Here is a 23,984-nt window from a genome sequence, read left to right as displayed (position 1 = left end):
ACATAAAAAGTTCACTCAATCCCAAAAATAACCCTCAAACACACTGTTTATAAATACAAGTAAAGCCACTAACTGCATTTTTGCTAAAAGCAGGATTTGAAATTATCCTTTTTCATGTTTAAGTTATTCTTCCTCTTGAGTAAAACTGGACCCTGTTCAGCCGATGCCATTTGGACAGCAATGAGAGAATATTCTGGAAGTTCCTCACAACTTCTGTTTTAAAAATCAGTTTTGAAATAGATATGGTGGCTGATGAAGTAGCCTATTCTTCACAGGACTGTGGTTGAATGGAAAAGGTTTAGCAGAGTCCTTTTTCTTTCTAGTAACTAGTGTTAATAGGTTTTGGTAAGTTACATGTACAAGCTGTGCCTCCCTGAACTTTGTGGCTAGATGAGACAATATTATGATATTAACTATCATTTTACAGTAATAAAATCACAAAATGTCACTGTGCCTCCAGCTAAAGAAACTGCAAAGATGTATCACATAAAATATAAGAAAAACTGAAATGACATAAAAATACACAAAACAGTTTTTAAATAAACTTTTAAATGGGCTTTAGCAGTCTAGATTCAGCAGACATATAAGTATTTAAGAGAACAGAATAATTCTGAATATATTTCAAATGGTGTGGTAAATGATGCCTATAGTTCACTTTCAGCAGCAAATGCAATATATTACCCTTGCCAGTGGCAGCCCATGTTCAAAAAAACCACATCTACAATATTCTAAATCACCAATGAGAAATTAAAAAACCCCAGAGCTAAAGCACATGTAAAATATTACAAGATTCAATGTAACTTTCTTTTATTATTTCTGTGTCCCCAAAATTTTGACTTGTTTTATGCAAACAACTCATACTTTCCCAAAGAAAAATTTTCCAAGCTTTACCAACATGATCATTATACAGCAGAGTGTCTCAAGCTTCCTCAAAACCCTGTATGTTTTTATCTTTGGTTAGCAAAATTAAATTGCTAAGAAGTTGTTGAACAGGCTCTATAGTCTGTGAGCACAGGTGTTTGGCAAACAAAGGGAATCAGGTTTGCTGGGGTTTGAAATAGGAAGAGAGCCCCCTCAGATAATCTGACCCTGCTGTAAACGGGTGCACTGCTGCTGGAGTTGGCTCACAATAGAGCCCTAAGTACGAGGCAGTGCTACAACGTGGCACATAGATAAAGTCCCCATGTGTTGGCAAGGATGCTCTTCTACACACATGCACTCCCAAGTGGACAAACCCTCTCTCTGGGAGACCTGATTCCTTCCTTGAAATCCAAATACTGGTAGTCAGATCACATCCCACAGTACCTGCACTGTGACAGAAGTGAGCACATAGGCACAGTATGCCCCACTCACAAATACAGCTCCAAAATTTCTCCCAGAAAATACTACTTTTCCAAAAATAGTTGTGCTCTTTAGGATTAATTAGCTCTTGAAATCTTCTCATCATCTCCAGGATGGTGAAAAAGATAGGCCTCTCTGTTTAAAGTGACAACTAACAACAGCTCCTCTTGTGTCTAAGGTGACTTTTTTAAGGCAGGAAATGTGACAAATACGTACATTATTCTGAAAATCCTGTTTATGCTTCTTATATTCATTATTTAAGAGCAGCTCTAAAAAATATATAAATTAGAATATATATATAAAAAAGAAATACTTGCACAATTATTGAAAAAAATACTTTGAAGACAGAATTTTTGCCTAATTTTGAGATGGGGCATCCTTAGTCTTTCAAAGATTGCAGCAAAATCCTACTGAAAGAATCTAAGCATTTTAAACTGTTAAATGAATTTTGAGATAAATACCTCCAGTGCGGGACACAAATAAAAAACGGACACCAAGTGGCAAAGTGTTGGGAACTGTATCCTTCAGAAGATACTGTGCTATATGAGCCTGGATGGCTGTCAGTAAGGAGCTGGCTTGCACCTGGCTCTCTCAGAGTGGAGGCCAAAGAACTGACATCCATCTGGAGTACCGTCTAAGTGACTTTCAACATTTTCTGTTTGTGGATCCCAAAATTTTTCCAGTGAAGGTGTACTCTAAAAACACAATTACCAACAGGCTGACTGTACACAGCCTGCACAATTCTACTGTAGAGAAGTTCAGGCCACCCAGTATACAGAGATCACACAGAGAAAACCCCTGATTGCATTCTTTAAGAGATTAGTATATTTTCCTGATAACACTGAAGAATTACTAGTGTAATTACTACAAATAATAATATGACCTTGTAATCTGGAAATTAAGAGGAGACTGGGACTGGGACTGAATCATGTCCACTTATAAGTAATTTATTACCTTCCTTACTTTGGACTAAAGTCAGCATCTGTATTTGGAAATAAAATATCATGCACCCTTTGAGATTTAAAAGGCAGAAAGTTTCCTAGATTGATAATTACCACTTAAAGATTACATGAGAGCACTAAACAGAAATAATGCAAATTAAAATAACCAAGAAAAATTCTGGTACGAGCATGTTTTCAAATTACAACATTACAACCTCTACTTAAAATTAAAACTTTACTAAAAATAGTGAATTAGAGTGGTCATACATTGAACCATCTGTGTATTTTTGGGAAGATTTTAGTGTGCTCCCATTTCTTCACAGACATTTATATTTGCCAGACTTTTGTAACAATTTTGATTCTATGGCATGGACATGGATGGATACAGTAGGCATTGAATGACCACCAAATCTGGGTAGACTGCAGGAATAAATTTAAATCAGAGCATTTGTTCCACATAGATGGGACATTAAAACTCCAATGGAGTAGGAGATTCTGTGTAAAAAATACTCAATTATATACTGCACAGAGATTAGTTATGTTAAAAGCAGCCGTGTTAGCGACATTGCAGACAAGTACTCAAAATTTAGGCAATATAACAATTAAGGGAATAAGTGTTTTAGAAGAACTATTAGTGCTGTGTTTTCTATTCCTTTTCCCCTTCCACACAAAATGAGCTGTACTCATCTGATGAGCAACTATTCTAATCAATTATATTCTAATCAATTATTATCATCGAGGAAACATATTTTTTACTGCCTAGCACTCCAAGTCTACTTTGAAGTCAGCATTTCCTAATAGGTTGGACTGGACCACTTATAAGTTCAGATCCAAAGTACTTCATAAATGTGAATAAGCTTATTTTCACAATATTATCTAATATATCATCTACCAAAAATATGTTATGATGAAGTTAGTTAACAGTCTAATTAAATTGGACTGTATAATGCAAAAAATACTATAAATATTTCGAACAGGCATTATAAACCCCCAAAAAATTACAAGTTAGTTAGAAGAAGCTGAAAGGATGTCAAAGTGTAAGAACAGACTTGTTCTTACAAGAACCATGTAGCATGAAATCTATGGTCCCAGTCTTCCAGTGAACATGGAATTTACTATTTTTTGCTTCTACATTGCTGTGTTTAACACTGATTAGGCAGGTAGAAGGTCAGTGATGAAAAGTGTATCATGTGCCCCCCTTTATTATGAACATTTCCATTGAAACAATAAAAAGATTAGAAAATCAGTGACACAAACAATAGTATTTTCTCCATGACTTAGGCTGTATTTTTAAGGGTATTTTTTTAAACAAACAGTGTGTACTTAGGTTTTCATTGACTTTACCATTGAACTACAATGACTAATCAGAAAATAATTTTTAAAAAATCATTCACAGCCTGAGAGATTATGACATACAGACTTTTACCAATGCAGTAACGCTGACCACGTCACTTTACCTTTTTCAGAATAAATGATATAACATGGCAGACTTACCCTCTGGGTTGGAAATGGGAGTACTGTCACATTTACTTTCACACTGCTGCATTGATGGAGGTCTGAGGGTTTCTGGACACTCACTGGATGCTTGTCCAGTATATGAGAGACACTGTACTGTTCTCATCTGTTGCCCAAGACCACACTGTGCAGAACACTAAAGAAAGAGAAAAAAATTAAAAGCTTTGGATCCAATTTTTAAATATAAAATAAAGCAATAGGCAGCAATCAGAAACACTTCATATTCACAAATTTTAAAGAAGACAGGCATCTGAAGATGTGAGTAATAGAGAAAAGAATTCTCATAAAATATTTTAGAATTGTTTTACAATATATGTGAATACTTGTCTTTCAAAGAAAAGAAAATGCAATGCAATGTTGACTCCCTGAACAGTTCAGATTTGAAATATAAGAATATAATTTACACTATTTCATGTATCACACTGACACTTTAGAATAAAGAAGAAAAAACAAAGAGCTCAAGAATTCAAATCTACTAGAGGACTTTTTTTAAGGAAAAAGTAAACATCTTTCAAACAAAAATACTCTGCTGTTTCAAAGCATTTTTTAATTTCTATAACTAAATAGTTACAATTTTAGTACAATATTAGTTAAATATAAAAGTGGATCTGAAGAACTACCATAGAAAAAAGCCAACTAGACTATAATATCACAAATTATCTTCTACTCGTTAGTTAAACTAAAGTGTTTCATTTTCATAGAGCCAAATTGCTCAGCAAACAGAAAATTAATCTTTCATTTAATATTCTAAAAACAGGTCATTCATCACCATTGAGATGAAAAACGTAAAGAAAGAAGGAAACTTAGTAATAATCATATTTAGAAGCACTGCATAATGACAGCACTATTCAGCCTGTCCCGGAGTAATTTAGCTCCCTGTATGGTAATTAATGTATCTTATGTAAAAAATTATACTGATCTCAAAGTGGGGTTTTTCAGAGATAGATATATATACAGATCTCCTACTACAATAGGAATAGGCTTTTTATTTCCATCATGTTCCTCAAGGAAGTTACGTGTGTTTTAAAAATACTAAACCCTGCAACACCGTTGTATCTCAAAACACTCTTTAAAAAAGTAAGGATTTTTTTTTTTTTTTAAAGTGCATATAGAAACCCATCCAGTAGCAACTAGGTTGCTCTCAGACAACCATCACAAAGAGTCACATTTCAATCTGACACAAAATGGCAGAAGCTTGCTGTTTCCCTCAGTCATGGGAGCCATCTCTTATCTATCTCCATCGATATCTTATTTTAAGAGGTGCTAATGTGGGAGACTAACAGCAATAAAGTCTTGCATGAACGATCTCACCTGTCCCCAGTCTCCAGCAACCCAGCGAGGAGGAGGACATCGGCCTAAACTACAGCGGATGCGCACCGGTGGCTTGTTTTCATCTTGGCATTGCGCAGCTGGAAAGGTTTTTAAAAGATCACTGCTTTTGCACAGAACAATTCGGTGTTTGAATCCTGGGCCGCACTTTGGTGTGCACTGAAAAAAATGTTGACGTAAATAAATAATTAAAATCTCAGTAAAAAGCCAATAAAATTCTCAGAAATGCTATTTGTAAAGCAGGACAATATATTTATGATCTTACAATTAAATTATAATCACAATACAGTAGTAATAATTTAAAAATGTTTAGAAACACAAACAAGCTGACACTGATGGTTGTTTTATTATGTACAAGATTTTCTAAGTTTTAGATTTCCTTTGCTGTTTATGCTAAAGTGGACTATTTATATTACATTAAAGAAAAACACTGCTGCAAAGCACAAAGGTCTGCCACACGTAACACTATTATGAAACAAATTTAAATGTTTCAATAATTAAAAGTAAGACTCTCTGTTCTTAATATCACCTTAGTACAGTCTTTATCCACTTCACTTTATCCAGAGACAATGAACACATTTTTCCTCAACAGACAAAAGGGAAGATAAATGCCGTGCTTGACTTCACAGAAACACATCATTCAGATATATAGAAATATTGTACCCTCTCCTACAATGCATGTTTTCCTCTTCTTTCCTATTTAAATTTTAATTCTGATTTCATAGTTTTCCCTCCTTTTATCACTCTTGTGCTATTCTGACACCAAGCAGACAATAAAACAGTAACTTGAAAAGAAGCACTCCAGATGATCACTGTTTTTCCTCATTTTCCTTCATAGTGGTGTTGCTGCCATTCTATTTCCTTTTTGCTACTGACCATTAACTGTCATATACAGTAGCTCAACTGCAGAATGAGGAAGAGACAAGTGCTAACAAACTTAAGACTTTCCTAAAACTCAAGACCTTTCCCAAATCGATCCCTTTTTAACAGGTGATACTGTACACAGTATCCTCTATAGAATATCCTCATATTCTCAATATCCTCAGTATCCTCAATAGAATCCTCTATTGGCACGTTAACCTTTATCCCATAAGTGTATCTGCAGTATTTGGATCAGAAGCAGTTTCTAACAGCGTAAATCTTACATGCAGATTATGCTGACATATTCAAGACTGGAATTGCCTTTAAAATGTAAGGACAAAACATTATTTGGGAAACAACATTATGTGGAACTGGAGCAATATTCAAGAGGTCACATACCAAAGGCTTTCCACACATCCCAAACAACTCAGTATATCACTGGGGATAAAAGAAACACCCCTAAGATTGATTTTCAAAAAAATTACTTGAGTGATGCAAGCTTCATTATTGTATGCCTAATCCTGAAGCATCTCTGAGTAATGTATAGAAATTTTAAAACACGTTCACAGTATTATGTAAGGATGTACCCTATGAATATGTAGAACTTTTTATCTACATCTACATATACCTCAAAACAAGAAGAAAATCTCCAGAGGGAGGCACCTAAACTAGTCCATATAGAAAAAACAGGTTTATCCCAAATGTTATCTCTACTTGGGTTTAGGATCTTAAACTGGCTGCAAAAAGATGGGTCTAGCATTTGGAGTTTATAATCCAGAATGCAAAATGGATATATAACAGCTTTCCTTAAAATGTAACCTTTTCTTTCTATCCTACTCTATTCTATCTTTTTTTTACCAAGGTACAGCCTCCTTATCTACAGAAGTTCAGTCTCCAGAACTCTGATACAGAGTAAACAGTTTCAAACATCCTTTTACTGAAGGGACTTCAACACCAAATCTTGTGCACACTGCCTACTAGAAAACTAGATGAAGGAGGGAAGTAAGAGAAGATCTCTGGCAGAACTACACAAAAAAAAAAAAAAAAAATAGAGACCAAAACCCCATGACAGTTAATATGTGAGGTCTTTGATGCCATGATCATGACTCATCAATTGAGGTCTAAATTCCAAGGAGTGTTGTATTTCCTTCCACATGTATTTCATGAAAAATGCATTACTTTTAAGTAGGAAGTAGAAGTATGAGCCCCTTCCTAGCTGAGTGCTTAAAAATCATGTCAGTCTGTCAAAACAAACAGAAAAGTGACAAGGTTGAAAGGACTTTGTCAAAATGTCAAAACCCAATGTGCCTGTGAGGTTTCATAATCTATAGAGCATGTCATCAAGCAGGGAAGACTCTGAGGACCAAACTTTGAGTTTAGGAGCATCCTCCTTCTACTGCTTGAAGACACAATCTTTAATCCATGTCTAAGATGCCATCTGAGAAAGATCTTCTTCCAGCTACTGGTACAAGAAGAAAACAACATTCCACAACTCCTTTTCTGGAGTTATAGCAAAAATTCTGGATGGACTACACCTGGATCCCGGAAATGAAAGTGAAATAAGGAAATAGGTTGCGTTCAATAATACTGAATCACTGAAAATAAAAAACATCAGTAAAATTTAACAAAATGATTGTACACTTCCAAAGCAATTGAAAACAAAATACTCAGATAAACCAAATGACAAAAAATTATCTTCCATTACTAAATGCTTCTAGAATTTCTGCCTCCCTCTGTGGAAGTCATGAATGCAAATTATAAGTGCTTGTCTGATACAGCTCTTCCCAAGAAATCCTTAGAATACTTTTTCTGCTTTTTTCATAATTATCCAGAAAAATATAAAAGGAGTAATTTATGGTGGTTGGATTAATTCTATCAAAGCTCAACTATTGCAAAGTATGAAAAACCTTATGGCATTACCTAAAAATGACTACATTCCAGTGGGAAAAACATCCTTAGTTTTGATTTCAATTTGATAAAACCCCTTTTACATTCTTGTAAGGAATTAATTCAACCTGTATGTTTACAAAATGGCTTTGTTTCTCTGACCAAAAAGGTACATAATTTCTTGTTAATAATCACTGAGAATTTTAAAAATGTGTAATTATACTGATTCTCAACAAGTCCATGTACAGATAAAAGAGTTCAATAATTGTTTTATTTGTATTATGCATTGTTTTGGGTATGAAAAAAAGCTTTATAACTTGCATTCCAGAGAAATTAGCAAGGTTTGCCATTGGTTTCAATGGGAGGAGTATCTAGCTCTTTATTTTTTATGTACACTCTTGTTTTCCTTTTCATGCTTCTGTCAGAAATTCATATAAACATGCATATAAAAATGTTTACATTTATATTACTATAGGGATTTCAATACATTATATTTCTGGAAGCCATGCACAGAAATAAAAAAGCCACTTTTCTCATTATATTGAAATGGTATCATCAGTCAAGACAGTCTGCCAAGCTACACAAATAAAATTCACACCAGAAAGAAGCCTGGTACTTTTTCACAATCCTGATTAATTATCACAACTAGAAGTTTAGCAGAGCTTGAATCATTAAATTAGAATGATTTTGTTCAAAATCATAACATGACCTTCCTGCATACAAGCTTGGACATGATAATAGAGTAAAATGACTTTAGGTGACTAGCATGTGATACCTGTGAGAGACATGGAGTTAGTTTAGGGTACACTGACACATCGTAGGTTATGGGCATTTTCATAAGAGGCAGGAAACAAAACAATGAGGCAGAGGTGAAACCTCCTCTGGGAAAATTTCTTATTAATCCTTTACTTAGCAAGCAGTGACAGGAAATGTACTAACATTCAGTGGCCAGAGGTCCTGCCTCCACTATTACCAATGAGCTAACACAGCAAAATTTCCTTACCTCTGACCAGTCCAGAGCAACCCACTGTGGGGGGCAGGACTGGTTGTTGCAGGGCTCTTTTTCAATAGGCCGGTGTGTTAAACAGCTGGCAGTGTCCAGCGTCTCCTCCTCAGAAGGTCCAATCTTTCTGATGCAGAGAACTGTTCGTGAACGCATTCCTCCATCACAGGTCTTACTGCACTCTGACCAATCTCCTATAAACCATCTGGATAGAAAATGTTAGGAGACTCAGTAAATGTTTCAGAAACAGAGTTGATAATTGCACAAACCAAGAATGCAAACAGTTTCAATTACTAACCCTAAGTAATTTTTAACAATACACACATTCATGGTGAAATAAACTTATGGGTATTTTTACTGAATATTTTAATTTATTACTCACTGCAAACATATTTTCCAATAATAACACTACTTTGTATTTTTCTAGAGCACCAATTTCCAATCTAGCCTATAGTAGCTAGGAGTCTTTGAGCCTGACAAAATTGAAGCTATTTATGTAGTATTTTGTATTGGACTTGCCTGAAATAATTTCTGTGAAAGTGGTTTGCAACTGGAAATGTTTGGGAACCATTGCTGTAACTTACACCACAAGTCAAAAGCCAAGATGTTTGCCTCTTTAGTATCATTACAATAAAACAATTTGATCTCAAAATTGGGCTTTCTGAGAGTTAATTATCATCTGATTATGAAACATTTGTAAACCTTTCAATAAGACACCATACTGAAATGCAAAATATTATCATTTTTTAAAGTGAAGCAAACACTGGTAAAACATGAATTCATCACATAAAAAAATTATCCCAACAAAATCTTTTAAAATTTAAAGAACTGTATGATAGATGCTAGAGGGAACTTCTGAGTGTTTCTGTGTATGTAGTAGAAGTCAAGAATTGTAAATAATATTAGATTGCTTTGTGCTACTGCAGAGATTAAAGCAGCTTTTAATCTGGCTGTAAGGTTATATATTTCTATTTCTGGATGGTTAATGCAGCTCAATTAAATCGAAATATCTCTTCATATTGACGAGCACATTTGGTCTTCATTATTTCGTATGTTGATTAGATACTCGCCTGAGTCATCCTTGCAAAGGATGAAGGTGAAGTCGAGTATGCTATCACATGTTGCCAACATGCCAAAAATGTCAGGCATGTCAGCCACTGTGGATGTTCCTGGAGGTATTCCTGGAGCTACCTCATAAGATCTGTCATTTTCTCAAGCTGCTGTCAAAAAAAAAAGTGCTGCTATCCTCTTTTGTGTTACATTATGTGTCATATATCCTAACATGAAGCTAGATCAATGCAGAGATGGAAACAATTATGCCACATTCTGTCATTACTTTCCCAGCAAAAGGAAATTAATTTGTGATTCTTCATCAAAAAATCTTATGCTTTTACCAAAATAGGGAGAATTTGAAGCTCTTCAGAGCTTTCAAGAGGCTGCAGTGTTAATTTTCAATTGGTACTATGATTTGCTCAAATGATTTCTCTCTCAGGTACCTCTAATATTTATACTGTATGACAAGATAGCACTATTCATAATCATAGAACTGAAAAAGTATTTTCTTGAAATCTGAAATGTAAGATATAATAAGTATTGAAAACAAACATAGTCTTCTGCTGTTCACAGACATCAAAGTATAATGTAACTGGCATTCAGTTAGAAAGAGTATCATTTTCATTGCTTTTGGTATACACCACAAGAAGAGTAGAATTGTGCTAATTAAAAAGGGAAATACTTGGCCAGTCCACGTAAACACTCAGTCTTACTGCATGATAAAACTTTCTGCCAAAAGGGTCAAACTTCTTTGGATAACTATCTGTTATTTGAACAGCATTCTAACTAGACTACTTACAGAATCAGGAATTAAGAACCTTTCCTTAGTTTGGCATTTTGTATTCACTCTGTGGGGAACATCAGAATGGAGGCAGACATGGGCTGAACTGCTCTGACATGTTGAAGTAGATGCTAATTAATACACTCTACCCATTTTCTGAATACTGATGTCTTGACTTTCACAATGATCATCAATGTCCCTGTCATACTGGATGGGGAATCCAAAAGCTTCCCACTTTCTGGGCTGGGTTTTGTTGGTTTGTGGGGGTTTTTTAAGTAGTGGCAGGGAAAAAAAAAACCAAAACAAAAAAACAAACAAAACAAAACAACAAAAGGACACCCAAAATTTACCTAGTTTTGAAAAACTTTATTACCACTACTTTTTAAAATGTTAATTTGCTAATAGCTAAGCCATAGAAAGGAAGGAACTGGAATGTGTTTGGTAAAGAGGAACTGATTGAACATGACTGCTTTGGTAAAAAGGAACTGATCAAACACAACCGCTTTTCAAGTCCTGCTCTCAGGTCTGGTTGGTGCATTTAGAGCCATGCTAAACAGGTTATCCAAACAGGGAATAAATGCATATCCTTCCAGGATAAACACATATTTACACATAGACTGTGGGGACAATGATTTTGACCTAATTTTGACCTGTCTGTGACACAGCTCGTTCGCATTCAAAGGTAAGAGCAGTGCAATGGCTTCACTTGGCTTTATGTCAAATGAATGTGTTACATGACACAGCAGGAAGTGTAAGAGACACTGCTCTGCCATTGTGCAACCAGGCACCACACTAGGGAAGCAGCTAAAACTCCAGGAAGAGACTGACTTCATGAAGACCTGTTGGGATTTTAATGCACAATAATCTTGTCTCATTCCTCCTAGCGTCCTTCATGCTACAATTCAGCAGTTTCTAAGAGACTTTTACAGGTGACCACCGTATTGTGCAGTATTTCCATTTAATCAGCATTAATGATTTTCATGCCCAGTTGGAACACAGCTAAGGACTACCACCAAAGTCAAACTAACCTGAGCTTGGGAATCAAGAAACTGTTGTATCTGTTCCACCTTCTCCACAAGTTTTATTTGTCTCAAAACATAAGAGAAGCTGTTGTTCACATGCTGATATTATTTCCCAGCACAAAATACCACAACTGTTTCTAAACAGGTTTTGTAGTAAGATAAAGCTATGCTATAAGTCCTTGCCAAACTTCATTTTTGATCAAACGAGCTGCTGAGTTTTTAATTATCTATATATAGCATACAGCTATCTTTAAAAATAAATCTAAATAGAATCTAAGCACCTAATCCTAAAGGCACTCAGCATTACTGTACAACACTGAATATGCGGGAGAAAAAGTTTGACAAAACTATTGTCAGGAAATTGTTTGGTCTGCTTAGCAGTTTCTGTATCTGCCACTTCTCGTGTGAACCCTTCAACCCAAGTGTTAATACAACATACTTTAAAATATGGCAAACATTTCAGATGCAATATTAATAACTAGGACAAAGTTAAGTCTCACCTCAACACTCTTTTATCATTATTGCCATAAGAATGGTCCCCAGTTCTTCTCTGCGCACTACTCACTGTATACGACACTCAGATCCTAAGAAACTGTTTTGCTAGTATTTTTCACTTGCACTGTTTGGTGTAGTCCAAACATCATTATTGTTCCTCAGTCAAATCAATGCAACTCAATCCTCAATGCATTTTTCACAGCTGATTTTAGCACAACAAGAAACCAAAGCAAACCCAAATAGCCTTTCTGACAAGATAGGACATGAATACTTGATGAGAATTTTATATACATTTGGTTAACAGGATTTGTTATAGATTATGAAGACTTTTCTCTCTATGCAAAACAGATGTCCATATTAAGTGATTAATAACTTACTCAGGTGGGCAAGGCTCAGTGTTGCAGGCTCTTTGGTTTTCTGGTGGCTTACTGTCAGGGTCACAGTAATTGTTTTGTACAATGGAGCTGTCATCCAGCCTTTTACACACCACCTCTTGTTTCTGGACACCTTGGGATGAAATGAAAGACCATTAATTAATCATTCTGTTCTTCTAGTTTTTGAGTATAATCGTATTTCACCTATTGATTATTAATTCTACCATCCCACTTTATTTGGCTGAAGGCTGCAGCAGTGAGAATTTAAATTAACTGAATGACCCCTAGCTGCAATTATTTTTTTATTTTCCTTCAATTTTAGGCTACCCCACTAAGCAAGGAATTTAAAATTCTGTTGTTTTCTAAAACAAAGGGAATATATTTATAGATTTACTAGCAGATTGTTTTTATTTATTTATGTATTGCATGAAGTCCATTCTCTGTCTGCCATCCTCTCCTACCAAAGACACTTAAATTTCCAAAGAAAACATCACCAAATAGAATGTGGTCACACTTCGATGCAGAATTATTGTTTATGTGCTCTGGTTTAAAACAAACCAGCAATACTGGGAAACAGTGTTGCATTTTTATACATTATCCTACAAATTTTCTTCATTGAAATAACAGAACTATAATTCATTCTGAAAGATGCAGTTTGTCTCTGTGAATACTCATTTTGCCTGGCACTTCCAGCTCCTCTTTCATTGTTAACCATCAACAGGGCAATTTAGAATTGATCATTATTCCCAAAACATGATACATCACTGCCAAGGCAACATTATAAGGTAGTATATTAAGCAGATTTTGCCTTTTTTTTTTTTTTAAAGCAGTAAAGGACCACTGATATGATGACAGTGTAATGTTGTAAAGAGTAATACACACTGCCTTCCTCCTCTCTTAAAAACATACTATACGATGTTCATTAGCATAAAAAAACTGTGGATTTGCAATTCACATGCAGTTTTTATTGAACATGCATAGTTATAAAACATAAAGAATAGGATTATTTGTATTATAAAAGCTGCAAAAAGCTGTACCTTTCTTCATATTCTTAAATATTTAACTTATTCCAAAATGTGAAATGCATACAATTAAAAGGGGATTAAAACCTCCTGGCTTCAAATATCTGCCAACTTTACCTAACAGCCATCTCTCCACTTTAAGATGTGCATAGAATCACAGAATGATTTGGGTTGGAAGGGAACTTAAGGATCATACAGCTCCAAACCCCCTGCCTGGTCCACTAGACCAGGTTACTCAAAGCCCCATCCAACTTGGCCTTGAACACTTTTAGGACTGGGGCATGCACAACTTCTCTGGGCAACCTGTTCCAGTATCTCACCAACCTCACAGTAAAGAATTTTTTCCTAATATCTAATCTAAACCTGCTTTCTTTCCATTTGAAGCCATTCCCACTTGTCCTGTCACATGCTCTTAAAAAAAAGTCCGTCTCCATCTGTTCTGTAGGCTCCCTTTGGATACTGCATGCTTGCAACTAGGTCACCCCTAAGCCATCTCTTTTTCAGGCTGAACAAACCCAATTCTCTCAGCCTCTCTTCATAGGAGGAAATAATATCTTCATTTGGCTCTTGAAAAATAAGTGAAAGATCTATTTGAGAAGCTGTGACAAGATTCACTTTGAATTCTACAATCAGTGCAAAAACTGCTAACAGATGACAATAATTTGAATTAGATCACACAACCTAAGCAGGAGTATTTCTAGCAATTTTCTGCTCATGTTTTACCACAATAAGAAATAGTATCTAACAGCTATAGCAATGCTAGTAACATGGCACTGCTAGCTGATATGCAATGCATGTTCAGTTCTGACTAATCATTTATCCTTTCTATCACAAACTGCTTTAATTCTCTTGGTTGAATAGGCTGAATGTGGCCTTCATAATGATATTTTCCTCAAATATATTTGCTTAAAAATAATTTATACACACTTTAGAATTATGCATTTTAACGATGCATACCGTTCTCACAAATGTACTTATCATATAGCATTGATATTAATGTTATATTTTTACTGAATTTCCTACTGGCATCAGACACATTTCCTTCTAGAATTTGGCTAAAAATTGGCAGCCTTAACAAATTCATTTTTGAGGAATTTTGGAATAAGAAAATATTCTAAAGTTCTATGATTGTGAAGTATCACTGTGGTCAGCTTAAAAAAAAATTTCAGGTGTGTTATTTACTAAGTGTTGTTCAGGTAGCATATCACCAGTAAGACAGTATTGACCCCATTCACTTACAGTGAAGAATCTTTAATTGATGCCAGGAGATATATTAATCCATTTTTAAAAGGTTCTGCAGCATCTTGTCACACAGTATATAAACTTTACATAATTCCTGTCTAACTACAATGTTATTTAATAAAAAACCTCAGAGAAAAGATCAGATAGTAACTTTTAAAACAAGAAAAATATATGGAAAAAGCTAGAAGTGCTATTTTTTCCAGACAACAGCTACAGCTTGGTTATGCCCTGTACTGAAAAATTATCTTTAAATTATCAACACTTTCCTGAGTATATGGTCTCTCTTATAAGTAATCTAAAAAGCACAGATAAACTAGTTCATTTATACTCTGGGGAAAATAATTACAAGCAGTTAGACAGAAACACTTTGCTTTCAAATCTACAGATTTTTAGTTTATAATAAAAGACATAAAATGTTCTCATGACCGGTCAAGGCAATCCTAATAGAAAACAAAACTCCAGTGGCTTAGTGACCATAATCTCCGGAGAACTGAGCTGTTTTGCAGATTTCAATTCACAAATAGTCTGTATGACTTTCAGCAGTCGAATTTTAAATTACACAGAGCACATTTTATTCTTGAATTAAAATTGCAGGCATGTAAATGCTGTACCTATTTTTAAAACCAATCCCAAAAATTGTGGCTTGTGATTGCAACAGTTAATTATAAAGATGCCAGTACCAATATATAGTGACTCTTGCATCACTAAAACTACTGCATGCTGGTTAACCCAGACATATTTTCGGAGCTCACTCATCAGATCACAAGATGTTCATCACAGAGCCAAACTTATATTTTCTTTGATGAGGAAAAGTATGTTTTATATGCCTAAAGATAGTTTCATAACTCATTTGAGGGCATGAAAGAAAAACATAGTAGGCACCACTCTACATGGGTCATGAGCAGCAAAGAAAACTGAACAGCAACCAGTTTACTTATAATAGTAATAGTACACTGACTACTTTATAAAAAACCCCATGATTATCTAAAACATTTAATTCATCTGGATGAGCTCTAATAGAATGAATGAAATCCTAACCAATGCTTAGGAGTACTGGCAAATTCCAGACAATATATGCTGTTATTTGTTGCCATTAGAATTAATTAAGCATGAAAGAAGTTAAAAAGGGAGTAGGCACTTATTTGAGTTATTTTTAAATGCATAAAAATAAAAAAACATAAAGAAGGAATCTTTTTCCTTTTCTAGGCTTTTTACCACCAGAAGCTCACTGCCTTACTAAGAATACTTGTGGATCTGGACAGAGTAATACACTTGCCCTTGGAAAATTACAAGATACAAGGAAAGACATGCATGACAGTTAATAAACTATGATTCTGTGATCTACAAGTTCACAGAATTCCAGAACTCATTGTATTGTTTCAGTTCCTATTTCTACATATTTTATATTTCATTTTCTCAGTGTTTCTCATTAAATAATAATCAGGCCCTTAAACAAAATCTTCTATTGTTGCCATCAATTTTTTCTGATTTCCCTGTGTTCTCTCCTTTCCCACTCCTCTCTCTATAGACAAATTTGCACTGTACATGCCGGTATTCTCTGGCATTGCTTTCATTTAGTCTTGTCCAAGTTTGCCACCAGCTATAAAGACCTAAATGAGATAATAACAAACTTTTATTCTGAAAACCCTTGCCTCAGAATAGAAGAGTTATTAGTGTACTTTCAGGAAAAAGGGGAAGTAATATGAAGAATACTGGTAGAACAGCTCAAATAATATTCCCAGAAAGAAAGAACTAGCTCAGATACTATAAATTTGAGGAAAATTAGAGGAAAATTTTTCAATACAGAAAATACGGGTTCTAGTGTACAAAAAGAAGAGCTGCAATTCTGGATTCCCAAGCCTAAGAACACTACTGATATTAAACATCAATGAAATTATATTCTTGTCCTACATATGAGCATAGGAATCCTAGAAAAATAAGAGCTGTCTGTCATCAGACAAGCCTTTTTAACTATATTGTAAATCTGAAGAACCTCTTTTTAGGAAAAAAATTGAAAATACTAAAATAGATCTCAGACTTTGGAGATTTAGTTTCTGCTTGGTTCACTGTACAGTGAGCATCAAGGCCACTGGCAGAAAAACTATGTGTACTTCTTTCCTTTAACATAAGTGACACGACAAAATACACAGTTTACAATCTCCCACAGAACGGGTCAGGTTGGAAGGAACCACAGTGGGTCATCTGGTCCAACCTCCCTGTTCAAGCAGAGTCATCCTGGAGCACATGGCACAGGATTGTGCCTAGGCAGTTCTTTCCACTGAGGGAGACTCCACAGCCTCTCCGGGAAATCTGTTCCTGTGCACGGTCACCTGCACAGTAAACTTCTTCCTCATGTTCAGGCAGAACTTCCTGTGCATCAGCTTCTGCCCATTACCTCTTGTTCCACTGACTAGCACCACTGAGAAGAGCCTCTTGGCACCATCTTGCGGGAGCTCCATGTCTCTCTTGTCCTGAGGAGTCTGGAACTGGACACAGCTCTCCAGGTGAGGCCTCACCAGGGCTGAGTACGGGGGCAGAATCACCTTCCTCCACCTGCTGGCAATGTCCTTCCTAATGCCCCCCAGGATACCACTGGCCTTCTTGGCCACCAGGACAGTCCGCTGGCTCATGGACAGCTTGTTGTCCACCAGGATCCCCAGGCCTGCAGAGCTGCCCCCCAAGGAGGTCAGCTCCAGCCTTTGCTGAATTTCAGATGGTCTCTGTCCATCTCTCCAACCTGTCAAGGTCCCTCTGAAAGGCTGCACAGCACTCTGGGGTATCAGCCACTCCTCCCAGGTTTGTGTCCTCAATGAACTTGCCAAGGAGGCATCTGTCCTTCATTGATGAACTGATGAATAAGTTAAACAAAACTGGGCCCAATATTGAACCTTGGGTAACACCACCAGTGACAGGCCTCCAGCCAGACCCAGTGCCACTGATTACAAACCTCTGGAATCTGCCAGTTCTCAATTCACCTCACTGATCACTCATCCAGTCCACAGCTCCTGAGTTTGCCTATGAGGATGCTGGGAAAGAGTATTGAAAGCCTTGCTGAAGTTGAGGTAGACAATATCCACTGCTGTCCTCTCATCCATCCAGACAGCTGTTTCATTGGAGAAGGCAATCAGTTTGGCCAAACACCTGATTACCTTCCGTGAACCCATGCTGACTACTCCTGATCACCTTCTTGTCTTCCACATGGATAGAGATGGCCTCTAGAATGAGGTGCTGCATCACCTTCCCAGGGATCAAAATGAGGCTGACTGGCCCACAGATACATTTGCTTTCTTCCAGTTCTCAGCACGTCTCCCGATTGTCATTACTTTTCAGAGGTGATCATGAGCAGCCTCATTACCATGTGCACCAGTTCTCCCAGCACTCATGGATCCATCCCAACAGGGCCCATGGACTTGAGTAGATCTGTCTAGTTGTTTCAGACCAAATCCTCCTTCACTAAAGGGAATGTCTTCCTTTCAACATCTCTTCACCCTGGTCTCCTGAGCCAGGAATCCCTGAGGCCTGGTCTTGTCAGTGAAGATTGATGCCAAGGCATTCAGTAACTCCGCCCTCTCCTCTTCCTCTCTTACCAGGGTCCTGTCTCCATCTAATATTGAGTCCACATTATCATTTTTTTCCCTTTCGTTATTGATGTATTTGAAAAGACCCTTTTTATTATGCTTAGCCAAATTTAAGTCTAGCTGGGCATTGGCTTTCTAGTCTCATTTCCATTTAACCTGACCACCTCTCTATATTCAGTCCAGGTGGCCTGACCCTGCTTCCATCTCCTGTGTATTTTCTGCTTATACTTGAGTAATGACAGTAGTTCTTCATTCATCCACAGAGGTCTCTTGCCCCCTTGGCCCAATTTCTTTCTCACTGTGATGCAGCATTCCTGAGCCTGGAGTGATCCTTGAGCATCAATCCACTCTTTTGGATCCCTCTTCCCTGCAGGGCCTGTTCCCATGGGATTCTTCCAAAAAGATCCAAAAAGATGAGGTTAAAGTTAGCGCTCCTCAAGTTCATGGTTGTAATCTTTCTTGCTGTCCAGCTACCTCTTAATATAATACTGAACTCTACAATTTCATGGTCACTACAGCCAAGGTTGCCTCTCATATAAGACTTCTGCCTTTTAGAGGCAATCTAATCACGTAACCGTTTCTTTCATGAAAAACTCTAACTTATCTCCTAGATCATTCTATTGAGAATACAGGGGATCAGGAGGCATAATGTCTACTGTGAAGAGCCCATTGACTTCAGGTGCCTGGAGGAGTTTTCACACGAGACAATTAAATTCCTTGAAAGCTTCAGAGACCAGAAATTAAAGAGAGCTATGTATACAATCATGAACTCATAATTAGCAAGTAAGAGTGTAATATATGCTTTGAGTTGCTCAGTACCATAAGAAACACACAGGGGAAGCAGGAATGGAATCCAGACCTCTAGCTCTTGAACTGAGCTGTAGTAAACAGGAAACCTTTCTCCTCCTTCCTACCATTCCACTTACTATGTCTTCTTATTCTTTAAAGCCAAGACAGATCCTAGAACAGAGGTTCTGTTTGAAAAGTTAATGCATTTTTATTGTTCTGATGTAACTCCTCAGCACAGCAGAGATGAACATAATATAGAAGTCCAGCAGAAAAGACAGCATGTTACTATTCAGAGATTGTAGGTTCCTCCTAGCTTGCTCTTAGGTTGTTCCTTGGCTCCTGCCTGCTCTAGTTACCTTTCTCCAAGATAAGGCATTCTAACGGCTCTAGGAAGAGCTGAATGCAGTGGATTGCTCTCAAAACACTATGAAGAAGAAACAGCACAAAAAATCAGACACTTCTGCCATATACAGTACTCCAAAACTATTTAAACTTTGTACTGCCACAATGTCTTTATGCTCTGTTCCATGACATTCAACACATATGCTCAAGTTCACTTTGGTTACTACATCAAGTAATATCCATGTTTTAAGAGTCACAGACTTGGTCAAAATAAGCAACGCAGATACAGTTAGCCTGATTTAGAAAAAAACTAGACTTAAGCAATGTTGAGTGGACATAAGGTAGCCTGTTAACAGCCTCTGAAAACAGTCCCTGGTCAATTGGTCCCTCTTTAATAGAACACATGTAACTACAGAAAACAGTATTTCATAATCATTCTTATTTCTGACATGTCCTGGCTTCTAAATACTTGCAAAGCTGATGTTCTTCTAAGACAGCTTTTTAAGTCTTACATACACCTAGATAAAAAGACATAACCTTCAAACACAGACAAGTTCAGAGATGGACAGATTTGCCTACAGCTTTGATATAAACCCTACACTTGGCTATAAAAGTATATCTGGCTCTATGTTATCTGGAGCTTTCCTAGATCAAGACAAATCGTGATCAAACTTAATTAGCCCATACGCTACAGTAAGAGGCTGGAAAATGTTGGTGCCTTTAATTTGTTCACAGTCTTTTCCTAATACACAATATATTTCTTTAATCTCATAAATAAAAAATAAATTCCATGCCAATATTCTTCACACATACTTATCCTTTTTTACCTTCAGTGAGAAATTCTTTAGCTGTTTAATATTGTGTTGTATTTTGAGGTCTATCAAAATGTGTCTTTTAAAGACCGAGTTCAAGCATGGACTTAATAATGAATACTATAGAAATAAATACAGCTATACAGTGGTTTCATTTCTAAGCTTCCTCAATATTTCATATTTATATTAGCTCTCTTCAACCTTTGTCTCCCTTTTCTCTTTTCCTGACTCAGCTCCTCCTTAGAATTGTGTCTTCTTTTGGCATATGGAGAAAGGTGTTTCATAAACTGAGGGGAATAGCAGGTTCTCTCACAGAGAAACCAGATATATTTTTTAACATTAATTACAGCTACAATGAAATATTTATTTATGAGTATGGTGCTCAGTGAAAATAAGCGACCACAGTATATCCTTTAATTAAACTGAAAGAGAGGAGAGAAAAGTGCCTGATTTGGCCACCATAAGCTACCAAAGAAAATCTCTCCTCCACCTCCTCTGATTTTAAATTAATAAATACATGCTGCTTTTAGGGATTCACAAATCTTCCCTTGAAATCTAATAATTACATCAAAATTTTTTAATCTAGACTAGTACTTACTCCTTCAGAGCCAATTATTTTTTCCACTGTATTTTGTCAAATGTGTGAAATGACAATGACCTTCATGGCAGAAGATCCATGGTTAAAATCTTGTCTCTACCTAAATCAATGGGAGCTTTCCCATGACTTCAGAAAGATCATTAGCTCATTACCATCCCAAAAACCAGGAATTGACAATACCTTTAAGGTTCTGATCATTGGAACTTTCTTTCTCTAGGAACCAGGCACTTTTCTTCTTCGTACTTCTCCTTTAAAATGTTTTTTTCCCTGCCACACTTACCATTACTAAAATTGGAGTTAAAAAACGCAATCTGTCAACCAGCAATCCAACAAGTGAACATAAAAATATTGGGAAAAGTTGGCATCATCCTCTATTTTGTTTCAAGACTTTCTCTAGTGGCACAGAAAAGAATCTGTGTTGTCCTTTGTGTATTATGTAGGGTTGGCTGTATTTCAACTGCAGACAACTAGAAACAGCCACAGCAGCTTCCAGCAGAAAGGTGAGTCATGATGGTTCTAAACATGAATACTTCCCACAGACAGAAAAAACAAGAAAGTGACAAGTATTTGGTCCAAAGGTCCTTTAAAAAAATATGGCGTCTTCTTCTTGATACGGGCTTTCCACAGTGCCGTAGAAACTGAAATTCTGAGATGCATTTAAAGCACTCTCCCATATCTTCTGGAACAGAGGTATGTTGGGGAGATGATTCATTCAGTCTCCAGAGAGAAGAAAGATACTGTTCACACAGCACTTCTACTCACCAGTCCTTGCAGCAGCAATGGTGTTGGCTTTGAAGGAAGCCAACTGTCCTGCTCTCCCAGCCAGAGGTAAAGAATTGCATTGGTGGCCACTAGAGGGAGGATTAGGAATACAGTAAGTTGTGGGCAAAAGCCACCCATGATGAACCGCATGGGACAACCTACAAATCCCCCACTGCTGCCCAAGGGCAACAATTCTCAGATATTGCTATGGGCTGGCAAGTAAAATCCAATTGTTAGCATCTTCTACAGAGGAGCTGCCAAAATGCATCCTAAACTTTGGTGGCTGGAGGGTAGGAGGGCTGACTAGGATTGTGTGAAGCACACCTACAAACACACAGAGACACATCTCTTTATTTACTGCCTATTTTGCCTTCTCACTTTTAATCTCCTTACTTAAAACTTCTGATGTCCTTTATCAGCAAAGCTCCTGTGAAAAACAAACATACCAGCTTCAAGGGAGTCTCAGAATTATCAGCAAAGAGAGACACTGTGCCAAGATACACTGTATTAACAAAAAGATCTGAACATATTAAAGGTACTTAAAACCAACAAAATCCGCTGTGATTAAAATAAATGTTTGTTAAGGTTCGAGGCATACCTGAAAGAAATGTTTTCAATTAGTCACCTAGATAATTATATAGTGAAGTGCATCTTGCAATTCAGTTTACCCTGTAGCTTGACTGGGTGGTGTCTTACCTCCTGCACAAGTGGCAGAACATTCTGACCAAGGCAGATGATTCCATGCAAAGCCAACCTCATTGTCTCCACTGCCAGTGCGAGAGATTGGAACATTGAATTTATATTTTATCCCCAAATTCTGTTCCTGCAGCAGAATCTGTAGTTGAAAACAACTGGTTATACCATTAAAACAGGCAAGCAAAGGGCAAACACAGTGACATTTATTCTAGGCACGTGCTGAGTTCTGCTGAATGGGAAAAAAGTAATAAAGGAAGTCACAGTCATTCTACTTAGATATCCCCCAAAAGAATCTGTAATAACATTTAAATTATATACAAAAGAGAAATATTTTTATCTAAGCTGAGCTTTATCTTTTTTTTCTCCCTTAACACAATTTTATTATTTCTGTCAGTTCCTTACTCCTGACCAAATTGTTTGAAAAAGCTAGTTTTCACAAAATTAGTATCTTCATGGAAACTAACTTGAGACCTGAATAATTATGGGAGGACAAAGCTGGAAAAAGACATTACTGTAGAAACATGCAGCAGTTCTAACTGAAATCTTGTGAGGAGTACAAGCCACAATTGAACCTATCTCTTCCCTTGTTAGCCCTTCTAGTGACTACAGTACATTACATTACTTCCAGTAATGATAGTAACACCAACAGACTGTTGTTGAGGCCATTGTTTTCCCCTAATGCAATAGCCAACAACATAAGCTTGGTGGAATCACACCTGTGATTCCTTTAAAGGAATAACAAAACTCTTGCTGCAGCCACATCACTGCAGGTGACACAGACACAAGTGCAATAATCACCATGAGTTTTTGTCTATCCTCACTGTTGAACTGTACTTCTACAGATTATGTGTCCAACACTAGCCTTTGACTCTCTATCAAACTTTTTTTTTCATTGCTAATGCATGTTAGATGCAGCAATCTGACTCACCTTGGAGCTACTTTTCATCCATTTTTACTTTCTCTTACATTTTGCAGAAGCATATCTGCCGACCTCCACAGGGCAAAAAGAGCAGAGAACTTTCAGAAAGGAAGTCAGTGACACAGACTGAATGAAAGAAGCCACTATAATGGTGTAACTCATTCTGTGTGGACTGTCTAGCTTATGGACAGCTACAGAAGGAAAAAAGATTATTCAGGTGTTTGGAAATGCTGCCTAAAATGTGGATATCCATGCAACAATTATTCTATACAAAAAAATATCCTATCTGGCTCAAGCAATCCCTGAACTGCAAATCTGGCAGCTGACAGAATACACTGGGAAAGTATCACCTTGTTCTTACACTCCTCCTCAACACAGTAGTGAAACAGCAGGCTCACTATTGCCTGTTGTCAGAGATGATATTAGGATCCTGGATCATACCTTCTGTTACATTCTCATACTTTATAAAATGTTTTAAGAGCAATGTATGTCACAGGAGTATACTTTAACACGCGTCATACCATTATACTCATTCTGTGGTAAGAGTATATATGGTCACACTCAGGCTTAAAGCTACTGACACGTGCAGAACTGTTGGGAACTGTCAAGTGTTGGCAGTATG

At 36.7% G+C, this 23,984-nt stretch overlaps 1 protein-coding gene across 1 annotated transcript in view; it reads right to left on the bottom strand.

The window, feature by feature from the left end:
* Positions 1-23,984, bottom strand: part of ADAMTS6 (ADAM metallopeptidase with thrombospondin type 1 motif 6) — a 148,518-nt gene that overhangs the window by 5,292 nt on the left and 119,242 nt on the right. The window contains exons 20-24 of the mRNA XM_039567294.1: positions 22,444-22,582; positions 12,606-12,735; positions 8,878-9,082; positions 5,109-5,285; positions 3,777-3,933 (exon numbers count right to left, since the gene is read on the bottom strand). Coding sequence (XP_039423228.1) covers positions 3,777-3,933; positions 5,109-5,285; positions 8,878-9,082; positions 12,606-12,735; positions 22,444-22,582 — 808 coding nt within the window. The remainder of the gene's footprint in view (positions 1-3,776; positions 3,934-5,108; positions 5,286-8,877; positions 9,083-12,605; positions 12,736-22,443; positions 22,583-23,984) is intronic.

This window comes from Corvus cornix, chromosome Z, assembly GCF_000738735.6.
Source record: "Corvus cornix cornix isolate S_Up_H32 chromosome Z, ASM73873v5, whole genome shotgun sequence".
In the NCBI taxonomy this organism is placed as follows: Eukaryota; Metazoa; Chordata; class Aves; order Passeriformes; family Corvidae; genus Corvus; species Corvus cornix.
Note: the sequence above shows the minus strand (reverse complement) of the source record. Positions and strands in the feature narration are given on the sequence as shown.